The sequence below is a fragment of the Equus przewalskii genome, chromosome 26 (genome assembly GCF_037783145.1).
Source record: "Equus przewalskii isolate Varuska chromosome 26, EquPr2, whole genome shotgun sequence".
Taxonomy (NCBI): domain Eukaryota; kingdom Metazoa; phylum Chordata; class Mammalia; order Perissodactyla; family Equidae; genus Equus; species Equus przewalskii.
The window spans coordinates 5,860,391-5,877,151 of NC_091856.1; the positions used below are offsets into that span (position 1 = coordinate 5,860,391).

At 45.1% G+C, this 16,761-nt stretch overlaps 2 protein-coding genes across 2 annotated transcripts; one reads left to right on the forward strand and one right to left on the reverse strand.

Moving 5' to 3' along the window:
* Positions 1 to 2,230: 2,230 nt before the first annotated feature.
* Positions 2,231 to 6,543, reverse strand: ALG2 (ALG2 alpha-1,3/1,6-mannosyltransferase). The gene is made up of 2 exons (XM_008526692.2): positions 6,169 to 6,543; positions 2,231 to 3,726 (listed from the first exon to the last, which is right to left on the reverse strand). The coding sequence occupies exons 1-2, from the start codon at positions 6,541 to 6,543 to the stop codon at positions 2,824 to 2,826; spliced, it is 1,278 nt and encodes a 425-aa protein (XP_008524914.2). The 3' UTR covers positions 2,231 to 2,823.
* A 221-nt stretch (positions 6,544 to 6,764) lies between these two features.
* On the forward strand, positions 6,765 to 15,096 carry SEC61B (SEC61 translocon subunit beta). The gene is made up of 4 exons (XM_008526690.2): positions 6,765 to 6,985; positions 7,172 to 7,269; positions 11,824 to 11,925; positions 14,813 to 15,096. The coding sequence occupies exons 1-4, from the start codon at positions 6,983 to 6,985 to the stop codon at positions 14,898 to 14,900; spliced, it is 291 nt and encodes a 96-aa protein (XP_008524912.1). The 5' UTR covers positions 6,765 to 6,982; the 3' UTR covers positions 14,901 to 15,096.
* The last annotated feature ends 1,665 nt before the right edge of the window (positions 15,097 to 16,761 follow it).

Sequence of the window (16,761 nt, forward strand, 5' to 3'; positions counted from 1 at the left end):
CTGCATCAATGGAAGGTAACGAAGGCTCAGGGGTTGCACCCACGTGCACAGGTGAGCAAGCAGACACAGGAAAGCAGTGACCTCCTTGAGAGACTGCATGAGAGAACTTTCATCTCCAGTTCACCAGTCCCTGGTGGGGCATGACTGTATTTTCCAGCTTGGTTCTTTCAAACACCCAATTCTTAAAACCTTTTGTGTTAAACTAGCTTGAATCTCTGCTTTGTGCAGGTCAACGACCCTGACAACCCCACTAGGACTCTGAAAGACCCAGTGTCTGCTACAGTGAGGGCAGGCAGCATGGGCTCAGCATGGTGATTCTCATGGAGTTGGGACAGGGCGCTGGGATGGCTGTGGGACATCAGCAGCCCTTTCAGGGTCAGAGTACTAATTTGAAGATGGAAGAGCATCCCGTCCCTCAGCTTTGATATGACTCACAATGCTGTACTTATTTTGAATTTCATAAAGTATTGAAGGACATGCAATATTTATGCTTATCCAAGGGGCGCAGGCTGAGAAACTCTGGCTTGTGCAGAGACCTTGCGTGGATCAGGCAACCTCGGGTTGAATCCTGGCTGTCACTTTTCAACTATGTGTCTTTGGGCAAGTCTTTCATCTCTCTGAGCTTCTTTCTTTGCATATAAAATGGGGAATAATCATACCCACCTCACAAGATTGCTCTGAAGGCGAAAAGGGCAAGCGAAAGCGAAGCCTTTCTAAACCTGAGGAGCAGAGAACGTGCGACTGCAGGTGCAAGGGGGTTTCACTGAACTGCCATAGGGGGAGCCCGGTTCGGGCGGAGGCAGACTGAAGAATGCTAGAGTGGCTGGACCTGGGCACCAGAGGGCCTTGAGCCTGCCCGTTCCTTCAGGCTGCGCAACACAGGCAAGTCGCTTAACCACACTCATCTACAGAGGGGAGAATACCTACACCTCATATAACTGCTAGGATTCAATGAGTTGTCTGCTATGCACCTCCTATCATGCCGGGCATGTGCTAAGTGCTAGAAGCATTAGTGTTGATAAGGTTTTGGACAATTCACTTGTGTTCCATGCTACTTTCCCTAACTTCAGCTTAGTTTTGGAAGCTGTGAACACCTCTTGTGGGCAAAGCTCCATCCATGTCTGGGAGCCAAGAGTTAATGCACCAGAGGCTGGAAGCTTATGGCAGGCAGGGCTCTGAATCCCTCCCCGATTTGTGGTCTTAATGTCACCTGCTGGGGCTTAAGACAATGAAAGGAAGTTAAAGTTAAGGGGCATGAACCCATGTAGTCCATTTTGGAAGGATCTGCATAAAAACTGTCAAATGGGCAAAAGTTTTAGTGCTTGGAATGTGTAAGCACCAATTATGGATCAGAGCAGGACTGAGTCCATTGGTCCTAAACGCAGTGGTGAGGGCCACCAGGCCTTTCTGGTGTGGCCATTTCATTTCATTAAAATACTCCTGTGATATAGACTAACATGATAAATTACAACCTGAAATTTCAGCCTCTAAAGAACCCCGAAAGAACAATATTGTAGCACAGCATGAACCCACGTGGAACTTCTACAGTCATTTTCAATATCCCAAAATTGAAAAACGGCAAACACGTATACAGCCCACACTATGCGGCAATGCCGTTTTAAGTAGAGTTTACATACACGTATTGGGGTGACCCGTCACACCCACCCTGAGGAGAGCGGAGCAGCGGTTATCCCACCTCACAGATGAAGCAGCTGAGGCCGGGATGAAGCAATGTGCCCAAGGTCACACAGGCTGTCAGCTCCCTGGCCTGTGCTCTTAGAGGTGATTAACGTGGAGTCTTTGGCTAGTGATCTTTGCTATTTTTTAAAAATGAATTTAGCTTTATAGGTATGTTGAAAAGTGCTTTACGCTTATTTGTACTTAGACCACAGGTAAATAATGAACCTAAGACTGGTCAGTGCCAGGAAAGGGCTGGAGTACGTGAAAGGGGAGGGTCAAGGAACGCTTCCCAGCAGTGGCACTGAGGCAGGCCTTGAAGAATAAAGAGAATTTGTGTCTTACACTCTGTAGGAGCTTACTCAATACAAGACAAAATTAACAGAGCTGATGATGCAGAGAGCATTAGGCAACAAACCCTAAACAGGATGCACACTGCACGCGTGACAATACGCCCTCTCCACTTCAACATCCAGTTTATCCTAGTTTCTGACTTCAGGTTTGACTGTGTACATTCCTAATAATACCAAAATAGATCACGGAGGCCAAGATCTAAAATTTTGTCTCTTCCTATGATAAACATCTTTTATTGTCTTAGTGTGGGAAAACACAATAAATCACATTTGTAAAAAAATAAAGATCACTCTTGCCACGGATCCAGGCAAAGGTATGACTAAGCAAAATTCCTAACAGAGGACAGTCAACACCCAGGTGGATTGATTCTGGGAACTACAGGGACCCTATTCTCATTACGAAGCCAAACAATCAACTTTGATGATGATATACTTAAATTATTAAAACAATTAAGGCACAATATGACTCAAAATTCATAGGCAGAGCAACAATAATCTAGAGAAAATATAATTAAAATATTCTGCTGAACGTGGAACTGTACCATATTTATATCTTAATCAACACTGGTAAGACTCAGGATTATTACAGCATAAAAGATACTATTTTTCTGAAAAAGCAGACAGGGAGTTGTGGTATATAGGAAGGTGGCTCAGGTTCAAGATTCAAGTGCATATTTTTTAATCCCTTCTGCATTAGATTCTAGGTTTTTTCTCTTTTTGGTTTCAAAACTGAGTCACGATCTACAAAAATGGTATTAATGAATGTAGCATAAAGACCTTAAAAAACATCCCATTACACCAGCAGCCTGGTGACACATTGGTAGAGCTGTTCCGTAAACGCTTCAGAGGAGAATTTCTCCTTCACCCTGGCTCTCCCAGCCAGTCCCATGGTGGCTTTTAAGGAAGGTTCCCGGATGAACCTTTCTATTGCTTCCGAGAAGCACACTGGGTCGGGCTCACACAGAAACCCTGTGACGCTGTGGACAACGGACTCCAAGGGCCCGCCGGAATTAACAGCAATGACCGGGCACCGCATGTACATGGCCTCCAAAGGGACGATGCCAAAGTGCTCGTTGCTTGGTGTGTAAAGCACACACGTGCAGCCGTGGAGGAGGGAGATCTTCTGTTTGTCTGAGAAAGACCGCAGGAAGGTCACAGACTGGCCAAGGTCAGACTGCTGGACCATTTTCTTCAATTCCTGGTAGTGTTCCACGTTCTCCAGGACTCTCTCGTCGTAGCCACCTGCCACGATCAGATGGACCTTGTCCCAGTCTCGGGACGTCAATCTCGCACGCAGCTTTACCAGGGCTTCCAGTGCCAAAGTCAGATTTTTCTTCCTTTCGTATCTGTTGATGGAGAGGAACAGGAATTTTTTCCCCTCGGGCACTAGGTCATCAAGTTTTTCAGGAACAGCTGAGTCAAAGCTGGTGACATTCAGAGATGGGTAGAGGATATCGGGCTTTATGTGAGACAGGGACTTGAACGTTTGCTTAAAAACGGCAGCTGTGAACTGGCTATTGACCAAGACGCAGTCTGCCATACCTGTGGTGTATTCCTCCACCCAGTCAATCGGGGCCCTGTACAGGCGTTTAAGAAAAGAGTCTCTTCTGGTGAGAAGCAGATCCGGGAAGTGACAGTAGAAGAGGATCTTCTTACGCCGTCTGGCCAGTTTGAACACTGGGATACAGGCAGAAACCTGGCCAAAGCAAAAATCGACAGCAGATAAAGTGACTCGTCAACTAAGCTTCAACCAAATCAAAAGCACAGACACCCACCCTGCCTGTGAGTCAGTGGGCGCCTCGCAGGCAGTGTCTGGTTCAGCTCTGTGTTCCCCAGACTCTCACCCAGTACCATGCCTGGTGTACAGGAGGCGGGTACATGGTTTCCGGATGCGTGCTAAATACTTAAAGCTGCAAGGCCAGCGGTTTCCTTTAGAACAGCACTGTCCAACGGAAATAAAAATATAGTAATCACATGATGGTTACATTAATTTTAATGTACTTCATCTAAAACAGTATATCAAAATGTAATCAATACTAAAAAAGTTAATGAGGTACTTGACACTCTTTTTTCCCACATTGTCTTTAAAACCCGGTATTTCCCACTTACAGCACATCTCAGTTCAGACTAGCCACATTTCAGGTGCTCAGCAGCCATCGTGGATGGAGCAGCTCTAGTATCTTTCTCCTCCTAAGGAACTGAGTGAACGAACTACAGTAGATTAGAGTGCAGGCTCTGGATCAAGACTGCCAGGGTCTGAATCTCAGCTCGACTAGCTAGCTGTGTGACTACCATCAGGTAGTCTACCTCTCTCTGGGCCTCAGTTTTCTTTTCTATAACATGGTGACAATTATAGTACAAAAAAACCCATACGGTTTTTGTGATTATTAAATGCACTGGTATATGTAAAAGGCTTAAGAATTTAGCACAGAATATGTGCTCAATAAATGTTAACCATTATCATTACTGATCACGAGCTATATGCTGGCATCACTAGAGACCTTCCTGTTGGGTAATCTTTCCACGTCACTTAATCTCCAGCTCACTCAACATCTGCAGAAGGTGAGCTTTAGGGATGATGAGGGGTTTATCCAAAGCCACTGAGTTAGAAAGTATCAGACATGGAACTGGAATCCAGGTCTCCTCCTTCCAAGCTCAGTTTTTTCTCTATCCAGCCTAATCTCAGCTACCTCACACCTAATGACTAGTTACACACGCAGGATGTTTGGTAGATGTCCATATTTCCTAAAAAAAAACAGCTTTCACAGAAGCAAGCAGGATCAAATGTAACTCAGGAATAATAATTAGAGAAACATAAATACAAACACGATGTCATGCCCACCTGTCAGTTTGGCAAAGACTAAAAAATGGTTGATAACATCCGACGTGCACAAGAGCATGAAGCAGGCTGTATCACACACTGTGGGAGAGTAGAGACACAACCTCTTTGGAGGGCAAATTTGGCAACAGCTATTGACATTTAAAATGAACAACTCTGATCTATCAATTTTATTTCTAGGAATTTACTCAAAGGACATGCTTGCAGAAGTACAAAAAAAAAAAACGGTACAAGGATGTTTATTACAATACTGATCTATACACAAAAAACTGGCCACAATGTTAGAGTCCTTTAACAGAAGAACGTATAAATTATGGTACAAACAAAAGCGGAATTTCCAGCCACTAGGAAGAATGAAGTGAATCTCTAACACTGATATATAAGGATGTCTCAAACAGAAACTTTTGGTGAGAAAAAGCAAGTTGTCCAATAGTAGGGTGTGTCATAATCCTAATCATTACAAATAAGGAAATATATCTATGAACAGACACTCACATGCTGGTGTAGTCACACTTTCTGGAAGAATACAGGAGGAACTGTTAAGAGAGGCTCTCTTTAGGGAGTGGACGCGGGACGGGAATTTTACATTACACTTTTATACTATTTAAAGTTTTAGTCCTGAGGAAATATTACTCTTTAAAATAAATTTTTTTGGGGGCGGGGGAGGGGAAGAAAAAAAAAGACGTAAGAAAAGTCTACAATAGCTAGAGCCCAGATCCAGGTGGACATTATTTACCAAGCTAAAGAACTTGGAGTTTTCTTCAAAGACTAATGGCGAGCCATGTTACAGTTTTAACAGGAACATGACATGTTGACCTTGGCGTTTGAAACACACGACACTGCGAAGGAGCGGGGTGGCCTGGCTGCAAAGGTAAGAGACGGTGGGATGCAGTGGCCTGGAAGGAGAGTCAACAGAAATAATGCAAAGGGGGAAGACATACGAGTTACTAGGAAATAAAAGGTGACCAAAGGCTGACTTCTAACGCTTGTGTTTCTTAGAGCGAGGCCCAAACTCATCTGCTTCAGAATCACCCGATGATCCAGTGAAAATGCAGATTTCGGGGCCCCACCTCAGGACTCCAGGATGAAAAAACCTCCGAAGGTGGGGCCGAGTAATCTGCAACTTGAATGCGTCCGCACTAAAGCCGGAGAACCAGAGTCTCACTCCCAGCTCTGATCTCTCCAGATCAGCTCCGCTCTTTCCAAACCGCAGACGCAGACAGGTCACCCGAAGTCATGCAGTGCGCCCTCCATAAAGATAGAAGGAGGCGCGGCGAGGGCCGGGCGTGGCCGCCTCACCTGGTCGCACACGACCACGTCGAACTCCTCGTCGGCGAGGAACAGCACGTAGAGCGCCAGGAAGATCATGCGCACGTAGGCACAGACGGCGGCGCCGCGGCCGCCCCAGCCCAGGCTGCGCGGCAGCCAGTCCCCGGCGCAGCGCACCGGCAGCTCGCGGCTCTCGGCGAAGCAGTGGCCTGGGTCGTAGTGCGCGGTCCAGATCCTCACGCTACATCCGCGCGCCTGCAGCGCCAGCGCCGCGTCGAGCACCAGCCGCTCGGCGCCGCCCACGCCCAGGTCTGGGTGCAGGAACAGCACCGACGGGCTGGGACCCGGCTCCTCGTCCCGATCCTGCTTCTCCGCCATGGCCCGGAAGCCACGCCTGCGCCCCATCCCCTCAGGGGATTCTGCGCATGCTCCTTCCCCCGGCTCCCAGCGGGCCACTGCGGGGGCCAACCACGCCCCGCGACGCGCGCGTTTCTTAGGCCACATCAGCGCAAATATGTGGGCGCCTAGTAACTGCCGGAGAAAATTTCTCTTCTGACAGTGGTTATATCTTCCCTTTGGTAGGGACCGAACTCTAGGAAGGACGTTGTGACCCAAAGGAAGGAGAAAGAAGGTCTGTGCTTCCCACACAGAAACTGGCCAAGTCGCCTGCAGCAAAATTTTTACAGGCATATGGTGGGACAACCCAGGAGTCCTTGGATTCAGCGAGGACCCTGCCAACACGTCTGGGGGCGGGGCCTGAGCCAGTCTCTCCAACAGCCGGTTGTTAAGGCTCCTCGGCTGCTTGTCCTCCGCTCCAGCTCTCTGCTACCGGCCTGTGTCCAGCATGGTAAGGCCGCCCCAGCCTTCCCTCCTTGCTTCCCGCCTCTCCCAGGCGCCCCGACTCCTGCCTGACGCCGTGGCCTCCTTCCGTGGCGCCCTTGCTTTCCTCGGCCTCCCGTTTTAGGTGCAGTCTCGGCCGTCAGGGCCTGGGGCCGGCGGCGCTCACCCTTCTGTCTCCTTGTCTCCTCTGCAGCCTGGTCCGACCCCCAGTGGCACTAACGTGGGCTCCTCTGGCCGTTCTCCCAGCAAAGCAGTGGCCGCCCGGGCGGCGGGCTCTACGGTCCGGCAGAGGTAAGGATCCCTGCGACCCTCGGCTATAGGCTTGGAGAGGTGGGGCCCAAGAATTCGCTGGTCTTCACAAGGAGCCCCCGGGATGTTAGGACTTAGAAGGGCAGAATAAGGTGCAAGTGACGTGGCCGTATGGCTAAAGACCTTTGGAAGTCTTTTATGTCTCGAGAGGGAGGCAGCGTTTTCTTTGCTTTCCTCAGTTTTGGGCAACACTCTTAAAAAAGGAAAGTTAACAAACTGGAACAGGGTTAGAGACAGTTTTGAGAAAACTGTTATTAAACTGGCGTCTCCTGACCTGAACTCTGGACTCGACATTTCCATTTGAAGGTCTCATACATACTCAGTTTAGCGTGACTTGTCAGGCCAAAACTGAGCCTCTCCTTCCACCCCATCCCCTTCCTCGCCCCGAGTTATATCGCCTGCTGCTGTAAACTCGTTCACCCAAAGCCGGAAGTTCAGCAGCATCTTGGATTTTTCTTATGGTCTTTTATCCAGTCGTTTGCGAGACTTTAAACTAGGCATGAAAACCTTCTCATCAGTCCTTTCCTTTTCCATTTCTGCTGCCTCAGTTCAGACCTCAACTTCTCTCATCTAGACTTTTGCATTTTCTGCCTAACTTTTCTCCTCTCCAGGTCATTTCCATTCCAGTCCATCCTCTGCTCTGATTCTGTCACACTTCCTCTTAGTTTCTCTGTTAGTTCCTGGTTGCTGGACTTTGAAAAACAAAAAAAGGAATACCAGGGCTCTTGGTGGTCTTTTCAGCCTAACTGCCTCTGCGCTGTGCTCTAGCAACGGTGAACTATTACCGTCTTCTTAAGGCACTGGACACCCCCACCCTTTGTGTTTATTCCTCAGGGTTAAGCTCGGGTTATTTCCTCGTGAGGTCGTCTCTGACTCTGAAAGCAGCAGTAGCTATTAGCCTTCCCCTTTGTTCCTAAAGCATTTTGTTCACATTGTTGTAATAGCATTTATGTTTCCATATTTGTCTCTTTCGTTAGATTTGAGAGATTTGAGAGCCACTGCTCGAGTCACCTCTGTCCTACCATGGGGCCTAACACATAAATGAGGACTGAATCAAGTGACGTTGTCTTGGGATTTTTGAAGGAACTAGTGGGGTTTTATCTAGAGAGGAGAAAACCTGGAAGGGATTCATGAAAACTGTCCTTAACGATGTGAAGAGAAATGAGAATTTTCTTATGGGCTAGAATAGGTAAATCTAAAACTAATGATTTGAACTTACATGAGACAGCTAAAGGGAATTCTAATGGAACTGTCAGAAACGGTAAGGTTATCCTGAACAATCGTGAGTTCCCTGTCACCAAGATGTTCAGAGCAAGGCTGGGATGGACCAGCTGGACAGTGTGTCAGCTGTGGTTTAGGTTATGTGTGCTTGGAGTGCTGTCTCATTCCCCTCCTGAATTTCAGAGATTCTTGGAGTGGGAAACATGTGCAGTTCCTTTGGGTGAGGGTCTGGTTAATCAGAACTGGGAGTACTGTGGTAGGGAAGGTTGGCCATCTGAGAACTTTTGAAGAAAAAAAGGGAAGTCATATATTTAACAAACGTAGATATGATAATGAAACAATTTATTTACTTAACAAATAAAAATGAAATAGGTGAAATGGAGAAACTGAAACATTTGAGGACAGAGGCGTCCTTTCCAGTTGTGGGTGTTGCTGTCTTCTAGGATTCCGTGTGACAGGGGCTAGCGTAACTAGACAGATCACGGTTGTATGTATTGAGTGTTCTCCTCTAGAGTTTGACACTCTTCAAGTGTTATTTCATGAGTGGAATGTGATAGGTATTGGCTGTCGAAGGCTATATCCCCACTTTGTAAGTGTGTGTGAAGCAGTTGAAGTTGATGGTTTGCACAGTCGAAGGCAATGCTTTGGATTGCGTAGTCCGCAGATTTCTGTCCTCTGTCCGTGCTCACTGAGGTGATAGAGGTAGTGCCTTGCAGAAGAAATGGTGTGGGATTTGAGGCCAGGCTGCGGTTGGAGTCCCTGCTCTGCTTAATACAGTATAAAACGGAACTGCCGTGAGGATGAAAAGGAGCAGTAATGCACTGTGTCTGTAAGGCTGTCAGGTGTTACCCTGTTCACACAGGGTACGATGGTGGGATAGCCAGCGGTATTAAGATAATCATCAAATAGTTATTAAGGGAACATGCCAGGCACCATTCCAGCTCTGAGAGTATATGTGTGAACAAGATAGACAGGACCTCATGGACCTTATATTCCAGTGTGGGAGGCTGTGAGCAAGGCAGATAATGCACTTTCAGGCAATAAGGGCTGTGAAGAAAAATAAAGCTTCGTAGGGCATAGAGAGTGGTAGGGGGAGGGTGTTCCGAGCAGCTGACATTTGAATAGGGACCTGAAAGAAACAAGGGAGCAAATCGTGCAGTGGTCTGGGGAGGAACAGGCTTCCTAGCCGAAAGGAGTGGCTGAGTGTAAAGACTCAGATGGGAATGAGCTTGGCTTCTTCAAGGAAAGGCCAGAAGGCTGTCATGTTAAAACAAAAGTACCTAAAAGTCAGTTATGAAAACCATCATATTAAGGTGTCAGAAGAGGGAGGCGGTTACACAGTGGCCAAAAAGGAAGAGTAAAATAGAACCCAAATAGAAATTTAAGAAATTAAAATGGGCTCTATTAACCTCTACCTACTTTCCAGCAGGGGAATGGGAGGTATTTTGAGTACATTTTGGGATTTCTAGGGGTGCTGATTTTCAGATCCTCTGCTATGTCCCGTGTGCCAGCATAGTAAGAAATCTTAAAAGAGGCCACGCTGATCCCTTCAGAGCTCCTGTAATTTCAGAAGACTTTGAAGACAGGAACTGTAGTTCAGGGGTTGTGGACATAGTGGAAAGTGCATGGGCCCTAGTCCTGGCTCAGCCGATGACTTACCACATCCACGCTGGCCTTACTGTCTGGCTCAAGTTCCTTTTTATGAATGAGGAGGAGAATTTCAGGTACCTGCCCTGGAGATTAAATGATGTGTGTCTGTGTGTGTGGAAGTTCTTCTAAGTGTATGAATTACTCTGTAAATCCCTGTACAAGTCTGTTTGCTATGTGCAATCAGTTTTCTCATAAAATCAGTCATACAGATGGAGTTCTAAGTTCCCGGGCCACCACGTAGCCTGTAATTAACATGTTTGAAATATAACCTTTATAGTACAATAGACCCAAATCATTGTTTGACACTGATTGCTTTCAGAGTTCTAGCATGAACACAGCTCTCTTTGCTGGAACCCAAGCTGGAACCAGGACTCCACTTCTCCGTTCCATGCAGCACAGCAAGCTCCCTGAGCTCTAGACCAGTGCTTCTTGCATTTGGAGTGTGGGATAAAGACCATGGCAGGGTGAGGTGGGGAATAGGACCTGAGTTGGGAGGGCAGTGAGAAGAGATGGTGTGGATAGGGTTTTCACTTCTGATTTCTCCCTATATGTCCTTCTCTTTTCAAAAATCCAGAATCAGCAGCCCACAGATACTGGAATGGGATTTTAAGGGAGGGTGACCTGGGATTTGGTTAATGGTGAGGGGCAGTGTTGAGACAGGGCTTTCCTTCTCTCCTCTGCCTTTCCTCTCACCTGGGATTTCCAAGTTGGTGATAAATGGGCTGAAGAAGATTCCTTGTGACTTGTCCTCTCACCATCTCTTCTTACGTTGGTGTTGTACCGCTCGAGCACTGGGGCCAGGATTGGAGTAGTGCTGTGTGGGTAGGCTTCCCCAGTCACTGAGGGATTCTCCCAGAGAGGAGGGGCAGGATTCCCTGGGCCTGTTCCTGGCCAGTGGTGTAAGTGCTGTTCAGCTACTTCTGTATGCCAGGGCTGTGTGCATCACACAAGCGTTGATCCCCTTTGAGGGACAAGTTCTGGCTGCGTGTTTTCCGTGTTTCTTCATGTCTTATCTCTCTGTTAGATATGTGGTCAATGTAACAAAATAGTGAAAAAAGATTATAGAATAATTTTTTATAAAATGTATACTTTGGGACCTGGATACAATTAAAGGTTAATGTTTTTTGTCTCTTTTGTAGCAAATGCAGTGATTTAAGACATATTTTAAGATTGCCATCTTATAATCAGACTATATGGATTCAGGGCTTTTTTAAGCAGGGATTTATTACTTGACTTCACAAAAATGTGAAGAAAAACTGAAATGTACTGTGCAAATGAGGTATCCATATGTGTGGGCAAGCAGATGGACTCTGGCGGATGAACTCTGGCGTCAGGACCGGGTCCACATCCCAGCTCGGCCACCTGCTGGCTGTGTGGTCTCAGGCACTTAGCTTCACCTTTTCTGAGCCTCATTTCCTCATCTGTAAGACGGAGATGGTGACTACTCTTTAGGGTTATTGAATGCATTAACGTAAGGCAGCTACTCAGTTCGTGTTCGTTCGTTATCATGATCACTGGAGTCAAAGCAAGAATTTGGGGACAGTACTAGCAAAGAAAAAGTTTTTTCTTTTTATTGGTTCTTTACCAATGTAATGGTAGCATATGTTATCATGCTATTATAAGGGGTTCCAAGAAAAAGGTGTTTGTAACATTTTCCTCTTGCAGGAAGAATGCCAGCTGTGGAACAAGGAGCGCAGGCCGCACGACCTCAGCAGGCACTGGGGGAATGTGGCGATTCTACACAGAGGATTCACCTGGGCTCAAAGTGTAAGTCTGGGGGAGCAGACCTTGTGTTTCTGTCCGGTATCCCGGAGCTCTTTGGCAGCGTGCTCTCTCACTGCCGACAGCTGTGCTTGCTTTGATGAGATTTACAAAACACTGCAGCTTTGTTTGTGCCAGGTGGGCTAGGTTTGGTTTGCCCGTATGTCAACCAGTTAGTTTAGGCCCTGGAATGACATCTCTTCATGGATTGAGTGAAAGCAAGGGGAGAGCTTCATTTAGCGAGGTCAAAACAAACGACGGGAACAGAGAGAACCTGAGGGAAGACTGCTTAATTAGATGAAATTGCTCTTCATTTGGTGTTCTTGTCCCGCACTGAGAAATAGGAGTAACCACTTGAATAGGAATTGGGTGATTTTTTCAAAGCTTTCCTGGAGACATAAGCTGATATTATTACAGCCTAATGGAAGTTTCTCCATTCAGCTGTTACCAAAAGTTCTTTGGCCTCCTTGTCTTTGCTGGGTGGTGAGTAGAGCCTGGAGGGTGAACATACCACTTTCTAAGTTCTGAGGCCTGGGAGGGCTCATTAGGGGATGGAAGTGGGCATCCAGCAGGCCCCTGTCCCCATGCCTTGCTCACTTCATTTTCTGAGGTTTCTGTTACTGTGTGGCAGACTTAATCCCACAGGTTTCTGATCACATGGGCTCCAGGACGCCACTGATTACAGCTGTTTGCTGACTAAACCCTGTGGGTGAGGAATTAGAATGGTGACAGCAGCTCTCATTTGTGCGGCTCTGCAGATTCAGAAGCTCAGTTTCAGAGAGGAAACGTTACGAGTCCAAGACACACAGCAAGAGCTGGAGGCAGATCTTCCACTGTTGGAGCCTGTGCTCTTCTGTGCTGCCTGTCTGCTGGAAAGGAGACTAAATTAGGCTTACTTGGGTTAGTTTAATTAACCTGACCAGCAATTTGACTTGGATTGCAAATTTAGTTTATGGAGACTTCCCTAGAACTCTTGAGATATGGTTTTATTGATTGAGCTTTTTTTTCCCTGTTATCTTGAAGACCTGTATGGTAAGGTGAGAATGTATTTAGGAAGTAGTTCCTGGGGCTGGGGTCTGTGAGTTGGCAGCTTCTGACAACCTTTTGGTTTTTGTTAGAGGTAATTTTTCTGAGTATCTCAGAGAAATTTTGAAGCCTTACGCTCTTCAGAGTATCCAGGGGACACATTTTAAACCCTTCTCAGCGTGGTAAAATTTGTTCTCCTGTGGGTGTCTGGCTTGTGCTTGCTCTGGGCTTTCTGCTGTTGTGCAGGCGGGCGTGCTTGGTCGTACTGCTTGAGTCCTCCCAGGAGTCAGAAACCGCAGTCTCATCACACTGGAGAGACATGCTTTTGGTGAAGGGACACAGTTGGGAATTCTCATCCACAAACCCATGTCTTGGCGCAGTCAGTCAGCACCGTGGAGCTTCTTGTTGGCTCTTCCTAGGAGTTGAGAATTTCTTTCAGGTTGATAGTAATAGCATTTCCTGTAGGCTTAGTATAAACCTGCATTGTGTGTGTATTAATTTACTTAATACCTCAGAAACCCTATGAGAGAGGTACTCTGATTATCTCCACTTTACAGAGGAGGAAGCTGCGGCTTGGAGCAGGTAAATCACAGGGCCATAGTCACAGCTCATAACGTGACAGAATTGGTTTCAAAACGCCAGCACCCTGAGTCTGAGAGCAGCTCTCCCAGCTTTCTGCTCTATGGCTGATGTTACTGTAACGTTTCTGTAAAGTAGCGGGGTATGATCAGGTACAACATGGTGACCATCTCTTCCTATGTCCTTTTAAATTTGTTGACTCCTGTAAATGTACACATATTGGACGAACGAAATAGTGTAGCAAGGACTTCGATCTTTATTTTTTGTTTATTGTCCACCAGTGGACTCTGTTATCCTGCTGCTCCACGGGGTTACTCCACGGCCTTGATGATTATAAAGCTTTCTGGGGTCTTTTCCATTGTCCACTCTCCATTTGTATGTGGGAGGTGAAGCGAGACATCTTGAATTCTCCAAAACTGATGTTTCACTAAGGTCAACATTCACAGGTTGTGTAAAATCCAGTTCTCCCTTTAAGAAACCTATACACTACTTCACAATTTGAAAAGCGTTTGCTTTTAGGGAGGCGCTGATGAGTAAAATCTATTTCTTTCCTACAATAAACTTATAAATATTAAATCAAGCTTAACACATGTTGCCGAGAACGTTTGCTCCTTGAGGATGGGAACCTTAAAGCAGTAAAATGAGCAATATGTCCCAAGTCAGAAAACCTGAGTTCAGATCTCTCTTTTTCCATCCTGGCTACGTGTTCTTAGGCAAGTAATAATTAGTCTCTCCAAGCCTCAGTTTCCTTATTTATAAAATGAGGTTAATGTTTGTTTCACCTATGTCCTGAGTTTGTTGTTCAAATGGGATCATGTATTTGAAAACACTTTGTACCTTATAATGTGATATTCATCTTTGCATGACGTGTGTATTGTTGTTAGACAATAAAGATTATCTTTAAGTAGATCTTAATTTGAAATAATAGTTTGGTAATTGGATCATTTGCACTTAAAGAGTCTGGGAAATTTTTCTTACTACTTTTTATTATGGAAAATGTCAGATACATGAAATTAGAGAGACTTGTGTCCCCAAGACATCAGATCATTTTATTTGTATATTGGTATGTTGTACTAAAAGATAAAGACTCCTTCTTTCTAAATAACTACAGTGCCATCACCACACGCTCAAAATAGCCACAATAATAATTTTGTGAGTATTTTAAATGATGCAAATAATATCCTTGGATGAGTCTTAGGTGCGCCCCCCTTTCCCCAGGCAATCTTTAGTATTACAGATATAATATTGTATTGTTACTAAAAGTAAGCATGCCTTCTCTTCTTTGCAGTGGCCCTGTTCCAGTATTGGTTATGAGTCTTCTGTTCATCGCTTCTGTATTTATGTTGCACATTTGGGGCAAGTACACTCGTTCATAGATTCAGCTACATCCATCTGTCTGTCATCTGAAGAAGAAGGAAAAAACCCAACGTATCTTGGACCAAAAGCATAGTGATTTTCTGTTCACGAGAAAGAAATTTTCTGTAAGCTTACTGTTTTACAGGGAACTTAACAAGAATTGATTTTAAGGAATCAGTTTTTTTTCTATGGCTAATAAACTTTTTAGTTCATTTATACCAAGTCTAATTGCTGATGCCTGACTGCTAGGGCCCTTAGTCTCCCTGCCTTTAGATTTTCAAGTAAATATGTGGAAAACGTGTCTTGTGGAGATTGTTTTCTTCGTTGGATTCACAGTTCCTTACGTGACTACGTAGTCATTCAAATCCAAGATACTGTAATTGGCCTTGGTTTGTTTTCTTCAAGGTGCTTCTGTCCTGATGATTGTCATGTAGGGTGTTCTGCGGTTTTCAAGGAGTGTGCCTATGACTCCATCAGGCAGATCTGTTCTCAAAGGCAGCTGGTCCCCAGGGGAATAGTCATAGAAATCCTAAACCAGAAATCTTGGATGAAGTGTTTGCTCATTCTGTTCTTTGTCTCTAAAACGATAGATAATATTTTTGTCTCTTCTCTCCCCCAGTTCTTAATTATGTGAGTGTAGACCAGGGCTTTCCATCTATTTATCACTTATTGGTAAACGTTTTTTGAAAGAATTCATTTGATAAATTGGATTTATCAACTAAAATTTTGTTTTCGTTTTGAAAATTAAAGACCTTTCTAATCAGAGTGAAACACCAGCTTTTTTAAACTGAGCTGATATAATTCCAACCAAAAATAAAATTTTTTGAAGTTTCATTTAGCTTATGCTGCCTTTCTAGGTATACCTTCTTAGGTGGACCCTAGGAAATATCAAGAACTGCTCAAAGGTGCATCCTCCAGGAGCTGAGGACTCTGAGCCAGAATTTCTGAAGAGTGAGAGACCCATATGAATCCGGCAGAATCACAAAATGACAAAGAGGTGTGTTAGTTAAAAGACGGATAATTAAAAAAATATCTTTCATAAAGTAAGCCTATTTAAAGAAAAAATTGCTAGAACAGCTAAGCAGTTTTGTAAGTGTTTTTCTTAAATCGTGGCTGTAAGGTAATTTTAGGTCCAAAGTACCAAATTTAAATGACGGAAGTATGTATCTTTAAAAAAGACTTCCTGGGGCAATATATGGGTGAGTGCGCTCATTTAAATCCTTATGAATGGCAGATTATTGGGGAAGAATGAAAAACTGCTTCCCTTGGATCCTGGGAATTGCTAATTGCATGAAATAGATTATCTTCCTTTTGAAATTCATGGGGAAAAGCCTCAATTTCATTTGGAAGAAATTAAAGATGATAGTATCTATAGGAATTTTTTTTTCTGATGTTCAGGTTGATGGTACCAATAACAGCGAAATCTGTTCCTCTGTCCAGAGTCTGGTTTCCTGTGGGGGACATGCTGAAGCCACATGGGGGCACTATTTGGTTGTGAGGGTGCATTCTCCACTGCAGTGCCCCTGTGAGCCCCAACTGCCTAGCAGTGGTCTCTAGTGGACTGATGGCTGAAAGTCACTGAAGTTTTTCAGCTAGAGATTTATAAGAAAATGCTAGTTTTCAGTGGCAGAGCAAGGAGATGCTTCATTCAGCAGAAGGAAAATTGGGGGTTGGGTATAAAGATGTACATCATCTATTATGTAGCTACTTTTGGCTGTGATGATACAATGCTAATACCGTGGCTGAGAATCTTCGCGTTCAAGCTGTTCCTTTCTCTTTTTTCTCTTTTTTCCAATTTTTAAAAAAATTGTGAAATACTCATAACATACAATGTACCATCTTAATCATTTTTAAGTATGCAGGTCAGTGGTATGAAGTACA

Bases quoted from the DNA above. Each gene is read 5' to 3' on its own strand.
- ALG2 (XM_008526692.2), bottom strand. From the start codon at position 6,543: ATGGGGCGCAGGCGTGGCTTCCGGGCCATGGCGGAGAAGCAGGATCGG. The intron at 3,727-6,168 runs GTGAGGCGGCCA...TGCTTTGGCCAG, and splicing joins ACGTGGTCGTGTGCGACCAG to GTTTCTGCCTGTATCCCAGT.
- SEC61B (XM_008526690.2), top strand. The intron at 7,270-11,823 runs GTAAGGATCCCT...TTCCTCTTGCAG, and splicing joins GGCTCTACGGTCCGGCAGAG to GAAGAATGCCAGCTGTGGAA. The intron at 11,926-14,812 runs GTAAGTCTGGGG...TCTTCTTTGCAG, and splicing joins GATTCACCTGGGCTCAAAGT to TGGCCCTGTTCCAGTATTGG.